At 45.0% G+C, this 20,100-nt stretch overlaps 1 protein-coding gene across 1 annotated transcript; it reads left to right on the top strand.

Moving 5' to 3' along the window:
* The first annotated feature begins 284 nt into the window (after positions 1–284).
* Positions 285–18,546, top strand: ATG14 (autophagy related 14). The gene is made up of 10 exons (XM_059819822.1): positions 285–508; positions 6,028–6,090; positions 6,226–6,268; positions 6,679–6,760; positions 11,445–11,682; positions 12,101–12,330; positions 12,787–12,904; positions 13,989–14,079; positions 14,190–14,275; positions 17,981–18,546. Exons 1-10 carry the CDS (start codon positions 285–287, stop codon positions 18,285–18,287), a joined length of 1,482 nt encoding a protein of 493 aa, XP_059675805.1. The 3' UTR covers positions 18,288–18,546.
* Positions 18,547–20,100: the final 1,554 nt, after the last annotated feature.

Raw genomic sequence — 20,100 nt, 5'->3', positions numbered from 1 at the left:
CCTCCTCTGGGAGGAGAGAAGGGGCAGCCCTCCTTCCTTCAGCAGGTGCTGCACGCAGCCAGACTCCGAGGCTGAAAGAAGGACAAGCGGAATGTTTATTTTTAAGGCCGTGATTACTCTGCCTCTTCCTGCCCTGGGGGGGCGGTGTCCCCCACCCTCAGGGCCGGGCAGGGCAGGCCGAGCCCTCAGCCCGGGGCCTCCCTCCGCCGCCTCAGCGCCCGCTTCCCACAATGCCCCTGCCCGAAAACAAAGTCCCACGTGACCGGCGGCGCGGGGAGCCCATCATGGCGTCTCCCAGCGGCTGCCGGCCGCAGCCCGGCGGGCAGGGCGGCGGCGGCGGGGCCGGGGCCGGGCCGGCGGCTCTGCGGGGCGCCGAGGAGGACGCCGAGGGGCTGTACGTGGCGGTGGAGCGGTGCCCGCTCTGCAACACCACGCGCCGCCGCCTCACCTGCGCCAAGTGCGTCCAGAGCGGCGACTTCGTTTTCTTCGACGGCCGCGACTCCGAGAGGTACCGGCGGCCCTGAGGCGACGTGGGGGGGGGGGGGGGGGGGGACGGGACGGGACGGGACACGACACACGACACTCTCTTCCTCCCCTGCCCCCTCGGCGGGGGGCCGCCCCGCCTCGCGCAGCGGCTGTTGGGCTGCCCCTCCCCCGCTCCTCTCAGGGCCGGGGGTGTGGGGGGGGGCGGTTTGTCTCCCTCCCCCCCCCCCCCCCCCCCCCCCGTTCAGCCGCTGCCTCGGGGCGGGGAGCGGTGAACGGGGCTCGGGGGGGCTCTGGCTGTGGGGCGGGGGAACGGTCCTGCCGCTGCCGGGCCCACGGTGGGGCTGTCTGCTGGGGGGGGTTGTCCCTCACGGACAGGCAGAGCAGGACCTACAGCGTGTTGCTTAAAAAATAATAATAAAATCAATAATAATAACATAGCGGCCCGACTTTCGCGTAGTCAGGTGCCGCTGTCAGCAGGCGTGCCCCGGGTGATGCAGCCGGCAGAAGCTCCAGACAGTTCAGGGCAAGAAGAGAGCCATGCGGTAGGATATTTGAAATGCGTTATCTATTTTCGGCAGCGTGCCTTAAACCGGTAGTCTTCTAAATCATTAAACAAAATCAGGAAGGTGTGCAAGAAAAAGGCACCTTTTTTTTTGTTTTCCTGTCTATATAAATAGCCCTAACCACGGGTCCCCTTTCAGAATTACAAAAAATACTTCACTTGAGTTAATCGCGCACCTTCCTGCTCCTTTTCGCAAAGCGTTGGCTCTACGGGAGGGCAGCTGAATGAGCGTTACGTCAATAAGCAAATATTCTCATTACATGACTCAGATGCAGATTGCCCTTCCATTGCTGTCGTTCGCAGCACGTCCATTCCAGATTCTTCAAAAGTCTGCCCAGCGCTGTCTCTGGAATAGCTCTGATTTTTGGCTGGTGGTGTGTTCTTGGTCCTTCATTTGTAGCTTCGTTAGCAGCTGTTGAGAGTGATTTCTTGAACTATTTTGGGAAGGTGGTAAGCAGTGTGTGGTGCGGTATGGTCCTCGCACCAAAGGCTCTTCGCGTCCTTCTGCCCAGCGCAAGAACGGCCAAGGGGACGGCGGTGTCTTTCTTCCATTAACGTTGGTGGGAGTGGGCGCAGGGTGTCAGCTGGCACGAGTCAGCTTGCAAAATTGAGACCTTAGTCTGCCACTGGATGGTTTTTTTTCTTTTTTTGCATGAAAAACTGTGTCATAGAACCACAAACTGTATCTAGTCTTTTTAAAATAGATGGAAAACTTGTGTTTTTATGAGACTGCTCGGGGTTATCTGCAGCTTCCATGAAAAAATTGGGTTTGGAATTGGGAACATAAACCAACTATTTTTTCCTGCCCTTTTGTAGCCTTAAGATTTTGGTTAAACATCTGGCTTTATAGAAAGTCAATTGTAGCCGTTGTTATAGTGGAGCCACTGTTGTTCTGTGTTAACCAAGGCTTAAGAAGTTTCTCTACCCATCTGAAAAATGAAACCAGAAGGAAGCAGCCTTAACCAAAGTAACAGAAGCAACAACCTGTTGGAAAAAAACCCTCTTTATCTTCCTCGTATCTTCTCACGTGAGACAAGATGAGCTTTTCTGTCTGACGGTTTTCACTTCATCCTCCTAAGATGCTTTAACTGTCCCATTCATCTGTGACTAGAAAATATTCTGTATATTTACACTGTGTTTCTTAACTGCAGGAATTAGTCTCTCTCTTTTTTTTTTTTTTTGCTTTTTTCCCCCCTCTGCCTGGACATCATGGTTCCATCTGTGGGGATCACTGCTGTTCTGTTCTCCTAGAGCCTCCATTCCGGGGGGCCTCCCTGTACGCTCAATTTCCCCAGGCTTTGTTTCTCCTGCTGCTCAAAACTTTCCCGAGCAGAAGTGCAATCCGTTGAAAACAGCAACTTCGTATTAATGAATTAAAGGAACAACATAACATAAGCGAATAACAGAAGGTGAATAATGTAAGCGTGCTTGATTGCAGCAGGAATGCTCAGTGTAGTGACAAAGCCCTGGAAAGTTTGGGTTTCTTCTTGTCCTTTTGAAGATAATGGAATTACTTATTTTTAAAACCGTGCTTGAAATGTTTTGTCTGCATTCTATAGTTAATACTTGGAATGACTGATATAAAAGTGAGAGAGAAAGAGCCTGTCACTTCAGAGGTTGGTTTTCTTTGTTTCCTCTTTGTAAGCAGCCGGCGGATTTCTATGAATTTCTTGCGATGTGAGCAGAGAGAGGAAGCGACTTTTTAAACGGTGACCACACACCATGGCAAAGTCATGCTGGGACAGGTGCAGTTAACTGGCTGGATTTCAGGTTGTGTTTGCCGTCATCTTTATTTATTTGTTTATTTTATGCCTTCTAGTAGTACCCGGGTTAATTTTAGATGAGCTTTATGGCCGGCGCTGGAGGAGGCCGACAGGGTCATGCCAAGGGCTTTTCTGTGTGACTGGGTTATAGGCGGGGTGTGAGAAATGCAGAATGTGGAAGCGTATGGGGTCACTTGGGCCTCCCATTTGTCTTTTTGAAGTGTTACGGATTGGGGAAAAGGGTTGTTCTCTCTCTTGTGAAAAGCGAAGAAAGCGTTACTCCTTGTATCCAATGGTGTTTTATTTTTAGAATTTTCTTGTGATTTTGCCTTGCAAGAAGATAAATGATTTCACGTTCGAACAGTAGGAAATATTTCAGATTTCTTTTCATTGGACTGTTTTGTGTGCTGATTTTTATAAAAGCTACAGTAAGATTGAAGTTGTTCATATGTCTGGCAAAAATCACACCCTGTATCTGTGCGGGGGAGAGATTGAGGAGCTGTTAAGATTAATTATTGAAGTACGGCTACAATTAAGGATGAGTAGTCCGGAAGTCCTCCAGTAAAATAATCACTGACATTCTTCTTTTCATTAGTAACGTGTTGTATATTCAAAAGCTAAGCTAGCATCTTGATGATGGTTTCAGCTCAGAGACTCTTCTTGCTCCTGGGAGTTTACTCCAGCCTGTCATACGCGTAAATTTGCAGCGTGTATTTTACAAGCGTACCGAATTGCTTTGCTTTATATGTCTGCAGATGGCAAAAGCCAAAGACAATATAATTGTGACGTCTAAGCCTGTCTGACTTCTCTAAGCTGTGGGGTATGATTAGGAATAGTGACTTTTTGCAGCCATGGAGTTCTACGATAGTGAATAGGTACAGTAATGGATGCACCTATTGCTGTCCTCAACTCCTTCAGCGTTAATCAATTCCTATAGATTGGGAAGTCCTCCTTTCTGGCTGCTTCTCTCTAATTATGAACATGTGGAAATAAGCCAGGTAACCATAGAAAATCTCAGCTTAATGTGATGAGACTTGAGGAAAGAGAAACATTTAATGGATAATTTGAGATGTTGAGTTCTCTGCTTGTCTCAGTTTACATTTTATGGGAGTTCCTATAATAGTTCATCCAAAGTTTTGTTTCTTTGCCAAATTGAAAGGCTGTAGATAGATAGAGAAAAATTAGTTATGCGATGCAATTAAAATCAGGGCTATATAAAGAAATGGAAATGTTTGCTTAGGAGAAACCTGCCGAAGAAGTTTGTAGGAGCTGTTTGACATAGTTGCTGAAGTGCGTGGTGAGCTGTAATTTTTGCAGGCTTTCACAAATATTCCTATCTTCCCTCCTCAGTAAGAACTTAATTTAGTCCCAGATTCTTGACAGATCATTCAACTTTTTGCTGGTGTGATGGACGTGATTTGGGTAATTGCGTTTAGTCAGACTCCGTGCCCATTAATCCAGCTTTGAAAACAAGAATTGCCAAATTACCGCAGCTCGCTCTCCCTGTGTGACTGCCGAGCGGTGTGTTTCTGGGCCAAGTTATTTTTAGTTGCAGCCAAAGGTCGGGGGTACAGTAGGTGTGCATTGCTCTGTGGTAAACAGGAGTCTTGTACAGGGCACTTTTGTAATTTCCGTGATGACTGGTGGGGTGAGGACACACGGGAAGAACGAAGACGCCGGGTTGAGCAGCCGAGCTCCGGTTGCACCACATTCCTCCGGCTCACGCGTGGCCTCTGGCTTTTATGCCAAGCACCTGCATTTGGTTTTGGTTGGTTTTGGAAGGAAAACAGGTATTTTTGGTTGAGGACAAAGGCAGCAGCCAGTAGTTTTGTTGTTGTTTTAATGCTAATGTCACCTGGAAGGGTGATTACACACTTTCTGAACCCAAAGTTGGTCTCCAAGCTTTCAGATTTCAGCACTTCAAGGAAAAAAGTGAAGCATTTTGAAGTTTTACCTGAAATCAAACCCACAGAGTTGAGCAGAGAGAGGCCCAAGATGCCATCCTGTCGAGGCTTGCTGTATAATTCTTTCTAAATAAAGCTTAGATATCCCTGAAATAAAGGACTTGGTGGGTTTTACACAAAATGTTAGACCTCTGTTAGGATGAAATCATCAATTCTGCATGTTCCAGAGGGAAATTAATGAATTGGTTTTCCGTACATGGACGTAACCCAAGACACTCTTTTGAGGCGTGGATCAGGATGGTGCTGTAACATGGCAAGCACAAAGAAAAGTTGGGAAGCGGTATGCTGGCAGAAGACAAAGCACATTTGCTGTTTTTCATGCCATCTAAATCTCTTGGCTGTCTCTCTTGATGTTTGCTCTTACTGTTAGCTTTGTCACTTCGTGGTTCACTGTAATTTCTCAATAAGCATCGTTCATATGCTATTTTCTTTAAATGTATTTCGCAATATATTGTGGACCATGGAGGGGAGCGGAACATGGCTGCTGCATATTCAAAGGGTGAAAACATGGGATGATGAAGCCTAAAAAAATTCCCTTCTGATCAGTTCTTTGCAGTTCCCATACCTCAGACATCTGGTGCTGCTGAACTCAAGCGGACGTTTGGGTCACGGACTCGTGACGGCTACAAGTGCCTAGTAGAAATAAGTAGAAGGCAATGCAACTTACTGCTGTTACTAATAGAAGGAAGATTTGGATGTCATGTAAAAGTCTTGAGAGAGTGCTGTCCTATTTGGACACATTAATGAGTAAAGTGTGAGACACTTCCACGTTAGAAGGGAGAAAATGCAGTGCATAGTGTATGAAAACCTGCATTTCCCGCTACCAGAGTGGACTCCGCTAATACCATCGCAGCTTGTGAAATAACGCAGTTCAGATTCCTACGGTATCTGAGACGGTACTGTTGATTTCTCTAGTGACTAAAGGTTTTTAGAGTACTGTATGTTTTTCTTAATACACAAGATGTTGATATTGCTAAGCTATAAATCTTCTTAAAATAGCAAGTAATTTGCTTACAAGTTTGATAATACAACAAGCTGATGTTTCCTCAGCTTAGAGGTTCTGTTGCAATTCCTGTGAGACAGATGCTCTAGAATTCTGCAAGAGCTTTATACATTTAGCTGTTACTTCCAAAGATTAAGACAGATAGTTGAGGTTTAAAGACTCCCACAAGCTGCAGTCTTTTTATTGTTTCAGGCAACTTACAATGCCATATTGTGCAAAATATCAATAAAAACATTTCCTCTCTTCCAGGTTTTCAGACAAGAAAGAAAGGCTGATGCATCTTAAAACCAAACAGAGAGAATTCCAAAAACAGTAAGTTGTAGTTATTAAATGAAAATAAACTATAAGAACTCTCAGAAAAACAAAACAGTCTCTTGAATGCCTTGTTGCTGGAGACAGACGTAGTCCAGATAGTCATAAAACTTTCAATCATGTTTTTTCCTCTAGTGTTTTGAAGGCCATGGAAGGGAAAGAGATAACTGATCAGCTGGTGAGTTGTTCAAAGCGTCCCATAGTTTTCAAACTCTCTGAATTCCTAGATCTTGTAGTTTGAAGTTACAATTTACCTTGAAGGCATTGTATTGCTTCCCCAAAAAGCCTGTTGTAAGCAAACCTGAAATTGGCTCTGCAAGCAGCGTGCTCCAAACTGTCAATATTTTTCATTTCTTACTAGGTATTTGTTCAATAACTTATTATACTGATTGACTTTATACTAAGCGTTGGGTTTGTTTGTGGCTTTCTTCTGTGCACAAAACAGTATACGAAATATTTATTTGTTCATCTGATCCAATTAAGAACATCCTGCTACTTTTGCACTAAAGCTGTTGGCTTTGTTGTTAATCATTAGTCAGTGTGTTTGAAGTCGTTTGTGCCCTAGAGTTGCTGAATGTTCTTTTTCAGAGATGGAAAATAATGTCTTGCAAGATGAGGATTGAGCAGCTGAAACAGACCATTTGCAAAGAAAATGATGAAATGACAAGACGTGAGTAATGCCTGTGCTTTTGTGATGTGTAAAACTCTGTGCCTTAGAGTGAAAAATCAACTGATGTGAATTTGAGTGTTAGTTTTCAAAAATGGTGAATTTCCAAACCGTCACTTCTTAAATCAACTTGAATGCAAATCGGTGAGTGGATTTTAGCCTTTTTATGCTTGGGTTTTAATTAGCAAACAGTAGACATTCTTCAGCTGGATGGAGATCATTTTGCAACAGCTTTCAAAGTGAATGCTTAGCAGCCTATGACTTCGGCTTTGTCCCTAGAGATGGCTTTATTCAGTGTAGCGTTTCTGATCACTTCCTCTTGATAAAGAGGAGCAAACAGCTCTGCAGCTGTTAGGAATTTCATGTAACTGATGAATTTTAACCCACACCTGTCTAGAAATCCTAAAATCCTTCTTGAGCAAGACTCACTGAAATACAGCATAGGCTGGTGAGTTGCTACCAGTCAGCAGCTTCAGTTTTGAACCTCATTAAATATTTTACCCATGAGAGATTTGTAGGGTCATCTTTCAGAAGAGAATATGCAGCACTCCTTACAACCTACATGCAAAGGAAAGATAGGAAGCATATTCAGAAGCATATTGATTGAATCAGGAACGTTTTTATGACTTGAAATTCAAGAGGAGCCATGCAGAGGGTGGAAGTAGAGGCATATACCTGAGAACAGTTATAAAGGGATAGCACAAGCTTGCAGTGATAACATCAAAAAGGCTGAGATGCAAAATGATTTTCAATTAATAGGGAGGATGATTAGTAGCAATAAGGAATGTATAATAAGAAAAAGATGAAGGAGTAGGCAAGCCTGTTAGTTAACAGGAAAGAGAGCAAATAACAGTGCAGGGAAGTCTGAGGCACTCGGTGCTGCCTTTGCTTCGTCTTCTCGCAAAGAAAATACGATCAGCTGCTTAGCCAGATGAAATCTTACATCGTGAGACGGCTGCAGGCTACGGGAAGAAAATGGCCAGCTAAATATTATTTTGATTATGTCAGCAAGCCCTGCGAGATTCACCTTAGGGAACTTAAGGAACAAGCTGAAGTGGTCTGTGGAGCACTTGAGAACAACACATGAGGGAGAGAGGATGTTCCAGGCAACTGAGTGAAAACAGCATCTTTTTTCAAAGGGTGGAGAAAGAACTGATGACGCAGTCATCCTGTTGTAAACCTCTGACCACTTTGTAGGTAGTTAGAAGATAAGGAAATTAAAAATAGGCATTACTTTGTCAAGAATAGGCCATACCAAATCAACCTGTTCTCTGGGGGGTCAAGTGGTCTAGTGAAGGGTGAAGCAGAAGATGCAACATACCTTGTCATTGGGCACTACCCCAAACTGTCTCACGAGCAAGCAAAGACGTTTGCTCTGGGTGTAATCACTGCAAGGTTGACACAAAAGGCTAGAAGGGCTGCATTCAAAAAGTGGCAATACTTGTCAAACCGAGGAGGTGAGACAGGTGGAGCTCAGCAGGAACTGGTTCCTGGCCCAGTTTTGTTCAGTATTTTCCATAATAGCTTGCATGGTAGAATAGGAGGTGGAGTGGAGGAAGCCAAGGTGGATGATGGTATGACTTCTGTGGAGAACAGGATCAGATTAAAAATCATGCAGATAAATTGACAGTATCATCTGAAAAGGACAAAGTCGAGTGCACGTTGTTTAGGAAAGAGAAACTTATAAACCCAAAGTGGGGGATGGTGGTGAGATTTGATAGGAAAGGATCAGGGAAACTGCAAATCAAATAAAAATTATCAGTCTAATGTTGCTCCAGAAAGGTTCAGACCTCATTCTGGGTTATACTAGTATAAGCATTGTATTTAAGATGGAAGCAATTACCCTGCTGTGCCCAGCATTGGTGTTGCCTCAGTGGGAGTCTGGTGTCCAATTTGAGCGATTTAAAAAAGACACAAATCAACCGGAGAAAGTCTGGAAGAGAATATTAGCAATCAAGCACAAGGAATGACTGAGAAAATTGATGTTTGGTTTGGTTTAGAGAAGAGGAAGGTGAAGAAAAGCAGTTTTTTAGTAGGTAGAAGATTATTCTGAAGGAGGTGATAACTGCTTTTTCTTTTTAGCCTGGGAAGAAAGGAGAAGAGGAAGTCAAGGTAACTTTGAGGAGCTTAGTCACCTTTTCTCAAAATGCAGCTCTGAAGGTGGCAAAATGTTGGGGCCAACTGGGGAGGGGAGTTCCTCCACTTTTCTGCTATTCTGTGAAGCATATTACCTGCAGCATTTGCAGCTGCTCTGATTCACAGTGAAGTTGATGAGATTTAACCCATGAACTGACCTAACTATTGCCCAACCAACCTGTTGTGTTCGCTCAGTTACCCCAAAATTGTTATTACAGAGAGACCCAAAATGAACTCTTGCAACAAGTAGCCAATAGATACAGGAACTCAACTTGGTTCACTCTTGGACCACATTAGAAAACGTAAATAGGTTGTTTATCTTCTCTTGGATATGGCATAGTTTAGTTTTGTGAAATAAGAACAATTTCTAGAATGTTGGACTCCTGCATTTGCAGTTGACTCTCTTGGATACCTCAATAATTGGTGCTTCTTAAAATAAGGCTTTAAAATATGTGTGTTTGCCTTCTGTCTATGGAGAACAGTTCAAGGAGAAAATCTTGCAAATGTCTGGCATAGCTTTCTGTTGTGCCTGCGCTTGCATTTATCAGGCAATGTAGATGTGTGGGACATAGTGGTGTCCTGAAATACTTCTGGGGACAAATTTTAATCGCCTCATAAACTTGGGTCATAAAGCAGAGGTGCCATGCCAAAAAAAGGACAGTTGTTTCTGCACCAAGACTGCTAAAGAGGAAATGTGTATGCAGTATTCTCGCCTGCTTCTCAAATAATTGCTGTCGGACCTGCAGAAAAGGGAGTTCACTCTGTGAAAAAGTAGCCTTTCAAGTACAACATGAATGTGAAAATTGAACAGATGGACATTTTACTCCTCCTCTGTTTCTTATTCTTCATGCAAAGGGAGAGTTTGAGAATATGAATGCAAGCATTAATTGATTTTCTGTTAATGTTACAGGAATGCTGAAAGGAAACTGAATTACTAGCTGACATAGGGATTCTTGGTATTGTTCAGAGAAAGTTGATTTTTCTGCTGTTCCTCTAACAAGGGGGTCACTTATTTTATAAACCTGCGGATTATTAGTTCTTCTCTGCATGGGGAAACTATTCTCACCTTCTTTAATTTGGGACTTTGCATCCCCCATGTATCAGATCTTCCTTCCTACCAAACGCATCATGGATCGCAACGGATCAGTTAGATGACTACACGTAATTCCTGACGTTCAGAGAAAGCACGCTCTGTGTCTGCGGGGGCCGGTGCACTCTGAGGGGTACCAGCAGTCCTGGTCTCCCATCCTGCCAGACCAGGGGCCAGCCAGAGGTCTGTGCAGTTCCAGCTCTGCAGATGTAAGCCAGGACTAGCAGGAGGGGTGTTGTGTGCTGGCCAGGCATGGCTGGGCACAGACCCGTGGACGGGAATCGGTATTGGGTCCCATTCTTAAGATGTAGCCTGTAATTTTTGTGCTCCCCTGTTGGGAATACTGACAGTCTGAATGTGTTGTTTGAGGTAGCTATAGCTGCTTAGAAGTCATCTTGATGTTAGTAGTATATAATGCAGCTGCTTTGAGTAGCAGATGCCGTGGAGCATTCTTACTGTAGCTCTGGTCTCATCTGTGCCTTATAATGAAAATATATCAGTAAAACAAAGTTAGGGCTTAGCGCTTCCCTTCTGTGCATGGGGCAGTTATCCTGCTTCTTGATTACAGGAAAGTGATGCCTTGCTGTAAGAGAACCTGATTGTTTCTTTTCAGCCATAAAACCAGAAAGTGAGTGACTAGTAGACGGAGGCTCTTGTTCAAACTAGGGTACGTTAAGATTTTTAGACATGTATTTGGAGACTGTGTTCAAGAAATATTTTCCTATGCTTTTGAAAGACAGAGGTGGTTAACTCACTCTCTTTAGCACCATATGTCTGTGGAAGCATTACTGCAGTCAATTATTTTATAGGAGAATCAGCAGATGCTCTTGAAGGATATTTTTCCAAGCCTCAGTGTGCCTGACGGGTGGAGTAAATTGAGGCAGTTGCAGCACTTCGGTACATAAGCGCATTTCTCATTTTGTGACTGGAAAGGGAGATAGTCAGTGTTCCCTTGTGGTAACAAGAAGTCTGCACCGTTGGGATCCAAGTGCTTTAAGAGCACATACATGGGTGCGAAGCCCAGATAACATACGCTAATAGAAGCAGTGGTGCCAGAAATAGTGAATGAAGATGCTATCTGCGCTTGATTTTGGCTGCAAGCAACATGTGTCTTTTTGGCCAGCACCATGCAAACATGTACAGTCAAGCTATTTCTGTCATGATGGTTACCTCAGAAGTTTAATTAAACTGTGAAATCTTGGCTTTTCTGCTCCAAATCCAAAAACAGCTGGGTAAAAGATAGGGAAAGATTAATCCCAATTTCAATCTCTTTGGAGATCTTCAGAAAAGACTAAAAAGTTGTGCCACTTAGCAGCTGGAAAATGTTAATAGTGAAGCAGGGTTTTCTGTTTTAAGCTGCTATAGATCTTGTTTTCTGTAAATATTAATAACGCTTTTCTCAAGCTTACAAGTACCTCACAGCTCGTTTTCCAAGGCTAACATCTGCTGCTGTTTTCACAGATGCGGAGGGGCTTCTGAGAATTAAAGAGGAGAACCAGAAGCATTATCGCAGGGCTCAGCGGCACCAGGAGAAGAAAGAGAAGATCCAGAGGCATAACCGCAAGCTGGGAGACTTGGTAGAGAAAAAAACCTATGACTTGAAAACCCAGTATGAGCATCTGGCAAATCTTCGTCGGACGCATATCCTGGAGCTAACATCAGTCATATTTCCCATTGAAGAAGTAAAGACAAACATGAGGTACAGAAGGCTTATCCCTTTGGACTCATTTTGCTTAGCTTCAGACACCCAGAAGTGAGTCATATAAGTCTAAGCTAGACGCTCTGGCTCCCTTAGCATCTGTGGGGAGGAGGTGGTGGTTCCCAAAGGCAAAGCATCTGACCCAAAGATAGAGGTCCAGAATAGAAGAATCTGGAGGTGCTAGCATCTCCCCTCTGAGAGATCCAAGGTACGTGTCCAATGTTAAACTTCCTTCAAATAGATAATTAAAAGTCCCAGAACAAAGGAAAGTAGTTTTGGGAATAAGGAGTTTTGCAGCAGTGTTTCTACAGGCATTTTGTTCTCTGTGAAATCTGGCAAGTACTGCCTGCCAAGTACACCACTGATTATATTTTTAAAACCTCTTTAAAAACGCTCTGTTCCTCTTTGGGTGCTACAGAGATCCTGCAGACGTGTCTTCTGAGAGTGACAATGCTATGACCTCTAGCACTGTGAGCAAGCTCGCGGAAGCCAGGAGAACCACGTATCTCTCTGGGAGATGGGTGTGTGATGATCATAATGGGGACACCAGCATCAGTATCACAGGGCCTTGGATAACCCTTCCTAATAATGGAGACTATTCGGCGTATTACAATTGGGTGGAAGAGAAGAAGACTACACAAGGACCAGGTAAGGAGCAAGGTCTGATTAGGCATCTGGAATACTCCAGAAGCCATAGAACTTGCAGCCTTGGATGCCAACAGAAGGCGCCGAGGAGCAGTAGCCCGGTCCGTTTGTTCTCACCCAGACAAACCTGAGTCAGAAATAAATACCAATGTAGGGATTAGTCCACTGAAATCCTCTTTTGCAGGAAATGTTCACTGGGACATAGCACAATGTAATAGAGAGATAAAGTTAATTATTCACAGTTTTGACATGGTTCACATGCCGTCATTTTAACAGGAATTCCAAGAATTACTATTTTCTACCAACTTCTGACAGATTTCACTGTAAATGATTGCTGGATTCAGGCTGTTCTCAATACTTACAAATTACATTTTCCAGAGCAGACTTCAGTAACACATTAACACACCCACTGAGGCTTCATTTAAAATGAAACTTTCACGATGTTTTTATTTCTTTTAGATATGGAACATAATAACCCTGCTTATACCATCAGTGCTGCATTGTGCTATGCAACTCAGCTTGTTAACACTTTGTCTCTCATGCTTGACGTAAATCTGCCCAAGAAGCTCTGCAACAGGCAAGTAAATGCAAGCCTCTGAGGAGGTGAATCAGTGACCAGTTTTGACTGATCTTAATTCAGTTTGGTTTTGTGAACGAAGTCATTACTTGGAACAGCTTTTATGGTAACGGTTGATGGCTCGTGGATTCTTGTGCTGTTTAATTTTGGATGGAGGGCTAGTAGGATTTTAGGCTACAGTTAATAGTCCCTCCCTCCCTTTTTACCTCCTGAGAGTGTAGACCAACCGTCATAGTTGAAAATAAGGGCTTTCTAATTGACGTATTCAGCATCCTCAAATTAGAAATTAAATATGACAGTCCATGAATAGCACTTCTCATTTTATGAGACCCTACTGTGCTTTACAAAATCCCAGCCCAATTCAGCAACTCTTAGTCATCTTGAATAGCTCTGCTACATTAAGTGCTGCAGAACAAGGCCTTATAATACGGCATGAAAGCAAGGTAATTCTCGTTAGGATAAAACACCAATAGGGAACGTACCTGGCTGCCAGACGTTCGGGAGCGTATTGCGTAAACCCCGTTCGTGATGAAAAGCACTGTTAGGTTTTTAATGTCTATGCGGAGTGGATGGGATCTGTACGGGAGAAGTACTGAGGAAGCTGAGGTCAGTCTTCCAGAGGTCTCAAATACGCTGCTGAGATTCTTTCACGTGTTTAAAATAGTGGTTGCCGAAGTGAGGGTGCAAAAGTTGTGTATTTTTTTTATGCTATTATGTGGGTGCTCAGTCTTCACAGAAGGAAAAGGTTGGGAACAGGAAATGATGCAAGATTTAAAAGGAGAGCCGAATTAGCTTGGCTACAGTGCATCTTCGAGTTTCATGCAGTTTACATCACCTGTCCTGCTGAAACCGGTGAGACTAGGGCAAGCAGTGCTTGTTGATGAAATGCTAACAGTCTTGCAAGGTGAAAAATTAATCTCCTGAGCACTTAAAGTGGCTGTACAGTTTAAACAAGTGCTCCTGCGAGGATATTTACTCCGGGATTTGTTAGGAAGCCAGGGCACAGAATGCTGATGTCTCCAGTAGGTGTATTTTCACAGCATTTTGCTTTGTGTATATATGTGTGTGTGTGGTGTTTCAACAGCGAGTTCTGTGGAGAGAATCTCAGCAGACACAGGTTCACACGGGCAGTGAAGAAGCTGAATGCTAATATCCTTCACCTTTGCTTCTCTCAGGTAGGGGGAATGCACATTTGGATTCTTTCAATAGCTTTTAAAATATCAACTGTGCCTGCAGGTTTCCTCCAGTAACTGATCATGTCTTTTTCTTACCTTCCCCATGGTAGCACGTAAATTTAGATCTGTTGCACCCACTGCATACGCTCAGGAACCTTATGTACCTGGTCAGCCCAGACACTGAGAACTTGGGCAGGTAAGAAAAGCGGTATCTCAACTCACCTGTGACTGAATCCCTTTTGAAGTTATGCATTTGCCTTGTTACTTTTGAGGGAAATTCTTCTCTTCTGCTGTTCCTATGGATCAGTCCTCAGCACATCAGAAATCAGGGTAGTTACAAGGAGGAGACAGGAGAGGACAGAAAAAGGGCGTCCTGGGTAGGAAATTAGATTTCAGAGATGTGCGTATGCTGTGCTTCTGCGTATGGCAGACTCAGTTGGAGGCTTTGTAGCTGATTATGGACTTGTTTCCCCTACACCCAGAAGCAGGAACGCCTTCCCTCCAGGGGACAGCAGCATAGATGCCAGGCGGTCTCAGTGTGCTCCAAATATGACCCTACCCACATCTTGTCAACATGTTAATACCCAAGAGCATCCAGCAATGTAAACCCTAAAACGAATGCTAGGTAAGGCTTTCCCAAAATACTTCCAGTCAGTGAACACCCTAGACCAAAGTCGACACTTTAAATAATATTAATTTCTATGTAAATTAAGATTAAAGGCAACTTTTCTGTTAACTTAGTATGTGATGAAAAGAACGTCAGTTCCTGTGGGCTGCACGCACCAGGTTTAATAATTTTTTTTTTTTTTTACAACTTAAATAGAAGAAAGCCCACAGCATTGATTTCCTGTTGGGATAATCCAGTCACAAGTCACTTGTGCCTGAGACAGTCTACAAATATTTGTTTAATCTGACAACTGCTTTATTCCCTCTTAAACACAGTAATGTTCTGAAATCTACTTTTCCACTTTGTCCTTGTGTACATATCTAGTTTTATTTTAAAACCTGCAGTGCCACTAAGAGGAATTGAAAGCATGCCTCTAACCACTTATCTTACGGTCTTTGGGTATATCCTTACTGATTCAGCCCAAAGATATGGGGAGCTGAATCTTTGTAACATAGCTCAGTTTGGAAAAAGTTATGTGTTTGCTGCTGCTTGTCTGAAAACAAGGAGAGTGCAGGAAATGCCCAGAGAATGAAGAACTGTGTCCTGGAAAGCAGCTGCTGTAAAAGGCTCAAGTGCCACAGTGGGTCTCACTTCTCTGTGCAAACGTTACAGAGCTCCACACCTGTCAGTCAGGTCCACGTAGTAAAAGAAGAGGTTACAGGAAAGAGTCGGAGAAAATACCTACCAGTGAGTGGCATAGTTTAGTCTGTACAAAACTCTTAGCTCGTTAGAGATGACATTGAGAGATGACTTGATTTCCACACCGTCATGGGAAGAAAATACAGGCTACTGAATGGTGTTATAGACACCACTGGAAGCAAAGAGTCTGAGCTAGGCTGAAATGAGGCACATGAGTTTGACACAGAGATTAATTTCCTGCAAGAATGAAGGTGGGGATTCTCTGTTTCCTTATGTCGTCCTGTCAAGGCTGGATGAGTTTCTGGAATGGATGTTTTCATCAGGCAGAAGTTACTGGGCTCAGGACGCAGGGAATGGGTCAAATGTAATCATAGAATAGTTTGTGTCGGCAGGGACCTTTAAAGTCCATCTAGTCCAAGCCCCCTGGAGTGAGCAGGGACATCTTCAACCAGACCAGGTTGCTCAGAGCCCCATCCGACCTGACCTTGAAGGTTTCCAGGGATGGGGCATCTCCCACCTCTCTGGGCAACCTGGGCCAGGGTTTCACCACCCTCAGCGGTGAATTTCTTCCTTATATCTAGCCTGAATCTCCCCTCTTTTAGTTTAAAACCATGACCTCTTGTCCTATTGCTACAGGCCCTGAGTCTATCCCCATCTTTCTCATAAGCCCCCTTTAAGTATTGAAAGGCAGCAATAAGGTCTCCCCGGAGCCTTCTCTTCTCCAGGCTGAACAACCCCAACTCTCTCAGCCTGTCCCCATCGGAGAGGTGCTCCAGCCCTCTGATCATCTTCGTGGCCCTCCTCTGGACCCGCTCCAACAGGTCCATGTCTTTCCTGTGCTGAGGACCCCCGAGCTGGACGCAGTGCTCTGGGGTGTCTCACCAGAGCGGAGTAGAGGGGCAGAATCCCCTCCCTCGACCTGCTGGCCACGCTGCTGTGGATGCAGCCCAGGCTTTCCGGGCTGTGAGCGCACATTGCCGGCTCATGTCCAGCTTTTCATCCCCCAGTTCCCCCAAGTCCTTCTCCGCAGGGCTGCTCTCCATCCCTTCAGCCCCCAGCCTGTACTGATACCGGGGGTTGCCCCAACCCCGGTGCAGGACCTTGCACTTGGCCTTGTTAAATGTCATGAGGTTCACGTGGGCCCACTTCTTGAGCTTGTCCAGGTCCCTCTGGATGGCATCCCGTCCCTCAGGTGTGTCAACCGCCCCACTCAGCTATTTTTTAATGGCCTTTGTTATAGAGGAGGTCACTCAAGATGATCTAATGGTCCCATCTGGCCTTAAACCTGATGACTCTATTCTTATGTTGCTTTGTTAAACAGAATGCTTTGCCAGAAGGCAGTGCTCCCATTCCTTTCCGGATTATGAAAGAGGAGTGTTTACCTTTAATTTCCCAGCTGTCCACAAAGTTTGCAGCAACCAGCGCTCTTTATTTTCCTTTAGATATCTAGGCCTATAGTTGCCCCATAGTCTCCTTTATAAGCTACTGTTTTCAGATACATATAATTTTAACAAGCTTTAATTGTCTGGAATAAAATTTTCCGTGCTAAATCACTGCTGCAGGCTCCTTCTCCCACTAAGGCTGGAGAAACGCTCTTACCCATGTTAAATTCTTGCTCCTGTTTCTCTGAGCAGCTTTGTGCTTTGCAGCGAACTTTGACAGGGACTCTGCTTGCCGTGGGGAATCCTCCATGTTTCATCGCCTCCGTGAAAACCTCACGCTCTCTGACCATGGGTCACAGGTCTCTGAAACTGCCTGCTTTGGCTCAGTAAAGCTGTTTCAGGTTTTGGCTGCCCGGACTCCGGTGCACAGCAGTGGGATGGGGTGGGATGCAGTTGTTTCTCCCACCAGGCAGTGGCAGCAGGGAACTCGGAGTCACAGTGCAGGTGGGTTTGGATGGGACCTCGGGAGATTCAGCCCATCGCCCCACTCAAAGCAGAGCCAGCTAGAGCAAGTTACTCAGGACCGTGGCCAGTGGTGTTTTGAGTATCTCCAGTGATGGAGACTCCACAGCCTCTCTGGGCAACTTGTTCCAGTGTTTGTCCAGCCTCATAGCGGAAAAGGTCTTGAGATGTTGCTCAGGGTGAAGTGCTGCGGTGGGAAGTCCCCGCTGGTGAGTTGTGCCAACCCAGGTCTGTAAGCTGTAAACTACACCCTTCCCCTCGCTGACAGAGCTGCAGCCGTCTTGGCCTGGCCAGGGCTAGTGTTCAAAATAAAAGCTGTTCCACCTCAAGCTGAGTTTTCCACCAGTGGAGCTGTGAGTTATTATCAATAGCTGCTTCTTTTGTCTCTGCATGTTTCACTCTCCACTGCCAAAGCAGAACAGCTCTTCCGCCGCGCCTGCTCCGTGGATTGGAACCCAGCTATCGCTTCCTTGGCCAACTGTTTTTGTTCCACCATTGTCATAATATAGTTATCTCTGTAGCCAGCGAGTTTCTCTCTGCCAGCTGATAAACACAGAGGTGTTTTAATTTCTCTGCTATACACATGACAGAGCAGGGTGCTTCGGCATGCCTAGGACTCACACCAGCGAAGTGACAGTCCCTCTCCTGCATGGTACCAATCGGGCTGACGACATTGTGTCCATGTTCACAGGTCTGGGCCTTTCGAAATCAGCGCTGATCTCGAAGACTCCATGGAGTTCGTGGATCCCAGTGCTACTGGTGAAACAGATGAGAGTGGAGATGAGCACGTCAGCGATGAAGAGACAGACCTAGGGACAGACTGGGAGAATCTGCCGAGCCCCAGGTTCTGCGATATCCCCTCTCAGCAGGTGGAGATGCTGCAGAGCCAGAGCACGCAGGTATCTCAGCCCATTGCCAGCAGCAGCGCTGGTGGAATGATCTCGTCCGCTGCGGCCTCGGTGACCTCGTGGTTGAAGGCGTACACTGGACATCGCTAACAAGCATGGGAAAAGGATGATAGGATTTGTGGAAGGAATCCCTCCCCGACAATGCTGTAGTAAACCTTACATATTCAGTTAAGTAGTGCCTGGAACAAAGAAAAGGTCAGACTTTCATTTTGTAAACCAGAAAAACCTTTTTATTTACCCAAGATGACTGTGATGGTACCATTTTGTAAATTAGCTAGCTACATACTTCTGACGGATTCTGTGATGGCACTTTGTGTCTTGGTTCTGTCTGCATTGTTGAGTATTGAAGAAAAAGGACCCGGCAGCCTCCAGCTCTACTTTCTAAAGAAGAAACAGATTTTGGAGTATTTGGATCGAGATGAGTACAGAGAGAAGGCTGCTCAGTGTGCAGTCTGGACAGTGGTGCAAATGCAATTCACATTTTCTTAACTCCTTACAGGGTTTTCGTTTGTGTGTGTTTTAAATCTGTCTTGCGTAATGCAAAAATGCATATTTCTAAATTTTTTTCATTCAGGACATGAAAATTACGCATTTTTAACTTGTTTTCTAATCTCTGTTGCCATATTTTTTAATACAAAGAATCAGCATGGACAGGAATTCACACAGCAAATTGCTCTTATTTTATATTTGGTTGTGAGTCTTTACCCAGTTTTGCCATAGAAAACTGGCTTGTTTCATGCTGTTTCCACCGGTAGGTAGTCTAGAAGTTTCGTGTTGTGCTGTCCAAAGCACACAGGCTCTTTACTCTTAATATCATACACCAAAGAAACACTGGACGTTCTCTTAGCTAGACCCATATTTGACGCCGATACAGGATTGCGTTGTTGCAATAATATTCATCAGTTACAACACCACGTTGCCACTTTTTAATATTAGAAAAACCTCATTTCCAGCTAGTTTAATGTAATGAAGTCACACGGTCTCCACACTACATGCGTTTTATACCCTATTCTATTTTATGTTTATGGTGGGGCTTTTTTTTTTTCTTGTTTACTGAATGCCAAGAAGTTGATTTCATTTCACTGCAGAAACGCTCACAGCGCAGCTGGCTCGCTTGTAAAACTACAGGAGGTGCAATACTGACAGATGCGTGCGTTAACAAGTGCTCCTCCGCTTCCTCTGCCTTGCGGTATGTATTACTTAAAGATGGGTTTGCTCAGTGAGGCTTCCAACGTATGGTTTACATTTTATATGGTTGGGACATTGTGCTTCTCCACGGGGTGAACTAACGTAAAAGCATCCTCCCATCCCTCCGGGAGGGAAGATTTCTGCCACTCTTCCCTGTAGCTTCCCTGTGGCGACACAGCTCGCGACGGGGGCACGGCAAGGCTGCAGGGAGCGATGCACAAGCCACGTCCCTGCCATCAGGCAGTGTCCTGTGTGTTTGAAGTCCCAGCTCTGGGGCTGGCTTACCCGGGCATCTCACGGAGTGTTTTGTGGTGGTTTTGCTCTGTTGAGGCCAGCCAGCGCTGCCTCCTGTCTCCACCGAGTTGTGGGTGGGGAAGCAGTGTTGGTGCTGATGCCTGCGTACCCAAGCGAGCTCCGCGCCAGGGGTACCGGCCGAGTATCGTGTCTCCTAGCCCCTCGCCCCTCTGGTACAGCAGCTCTTTCTCTTTTGGGGATGGGCAGCGGTTGTCAGTAGTATCTTTCAATTTTTTTTTTTTTTTTTAAACCAAAGACCCTTAACTCCGCACTAACAGCACGCACATTGTTAGATGAAGACGCCCTCAGTCCTACCATTCTTTTGGTTTAAATCCAACAGTTGGGTTCGTTTTAAGAGACCAGCCAAGACTCCCTTGACTACTGCAGCCTGAACGGGGACGGTGCCCCCCGGCCCCCCCAG

This window comes from Gavia stellata, chromosome 7 (genome assembly GCF_030936135.1).
Source record: "Gavia stellata isolate bGavSte3 chromosome 7, bGavSte3.hap2, whole genome shotgun sequence".
NCBI classification, from domain to species: Eukaryota; Metazoa; Chordata; class Aves; order Gaviiformes; family Gaviidae; genus Gavia; species Gavia stellata.
The sequence above is the reverse complement of the archived record's forward strand: the minus strand, read 5'-3'. Positions and strand labels throughout refer to the sequence as shown.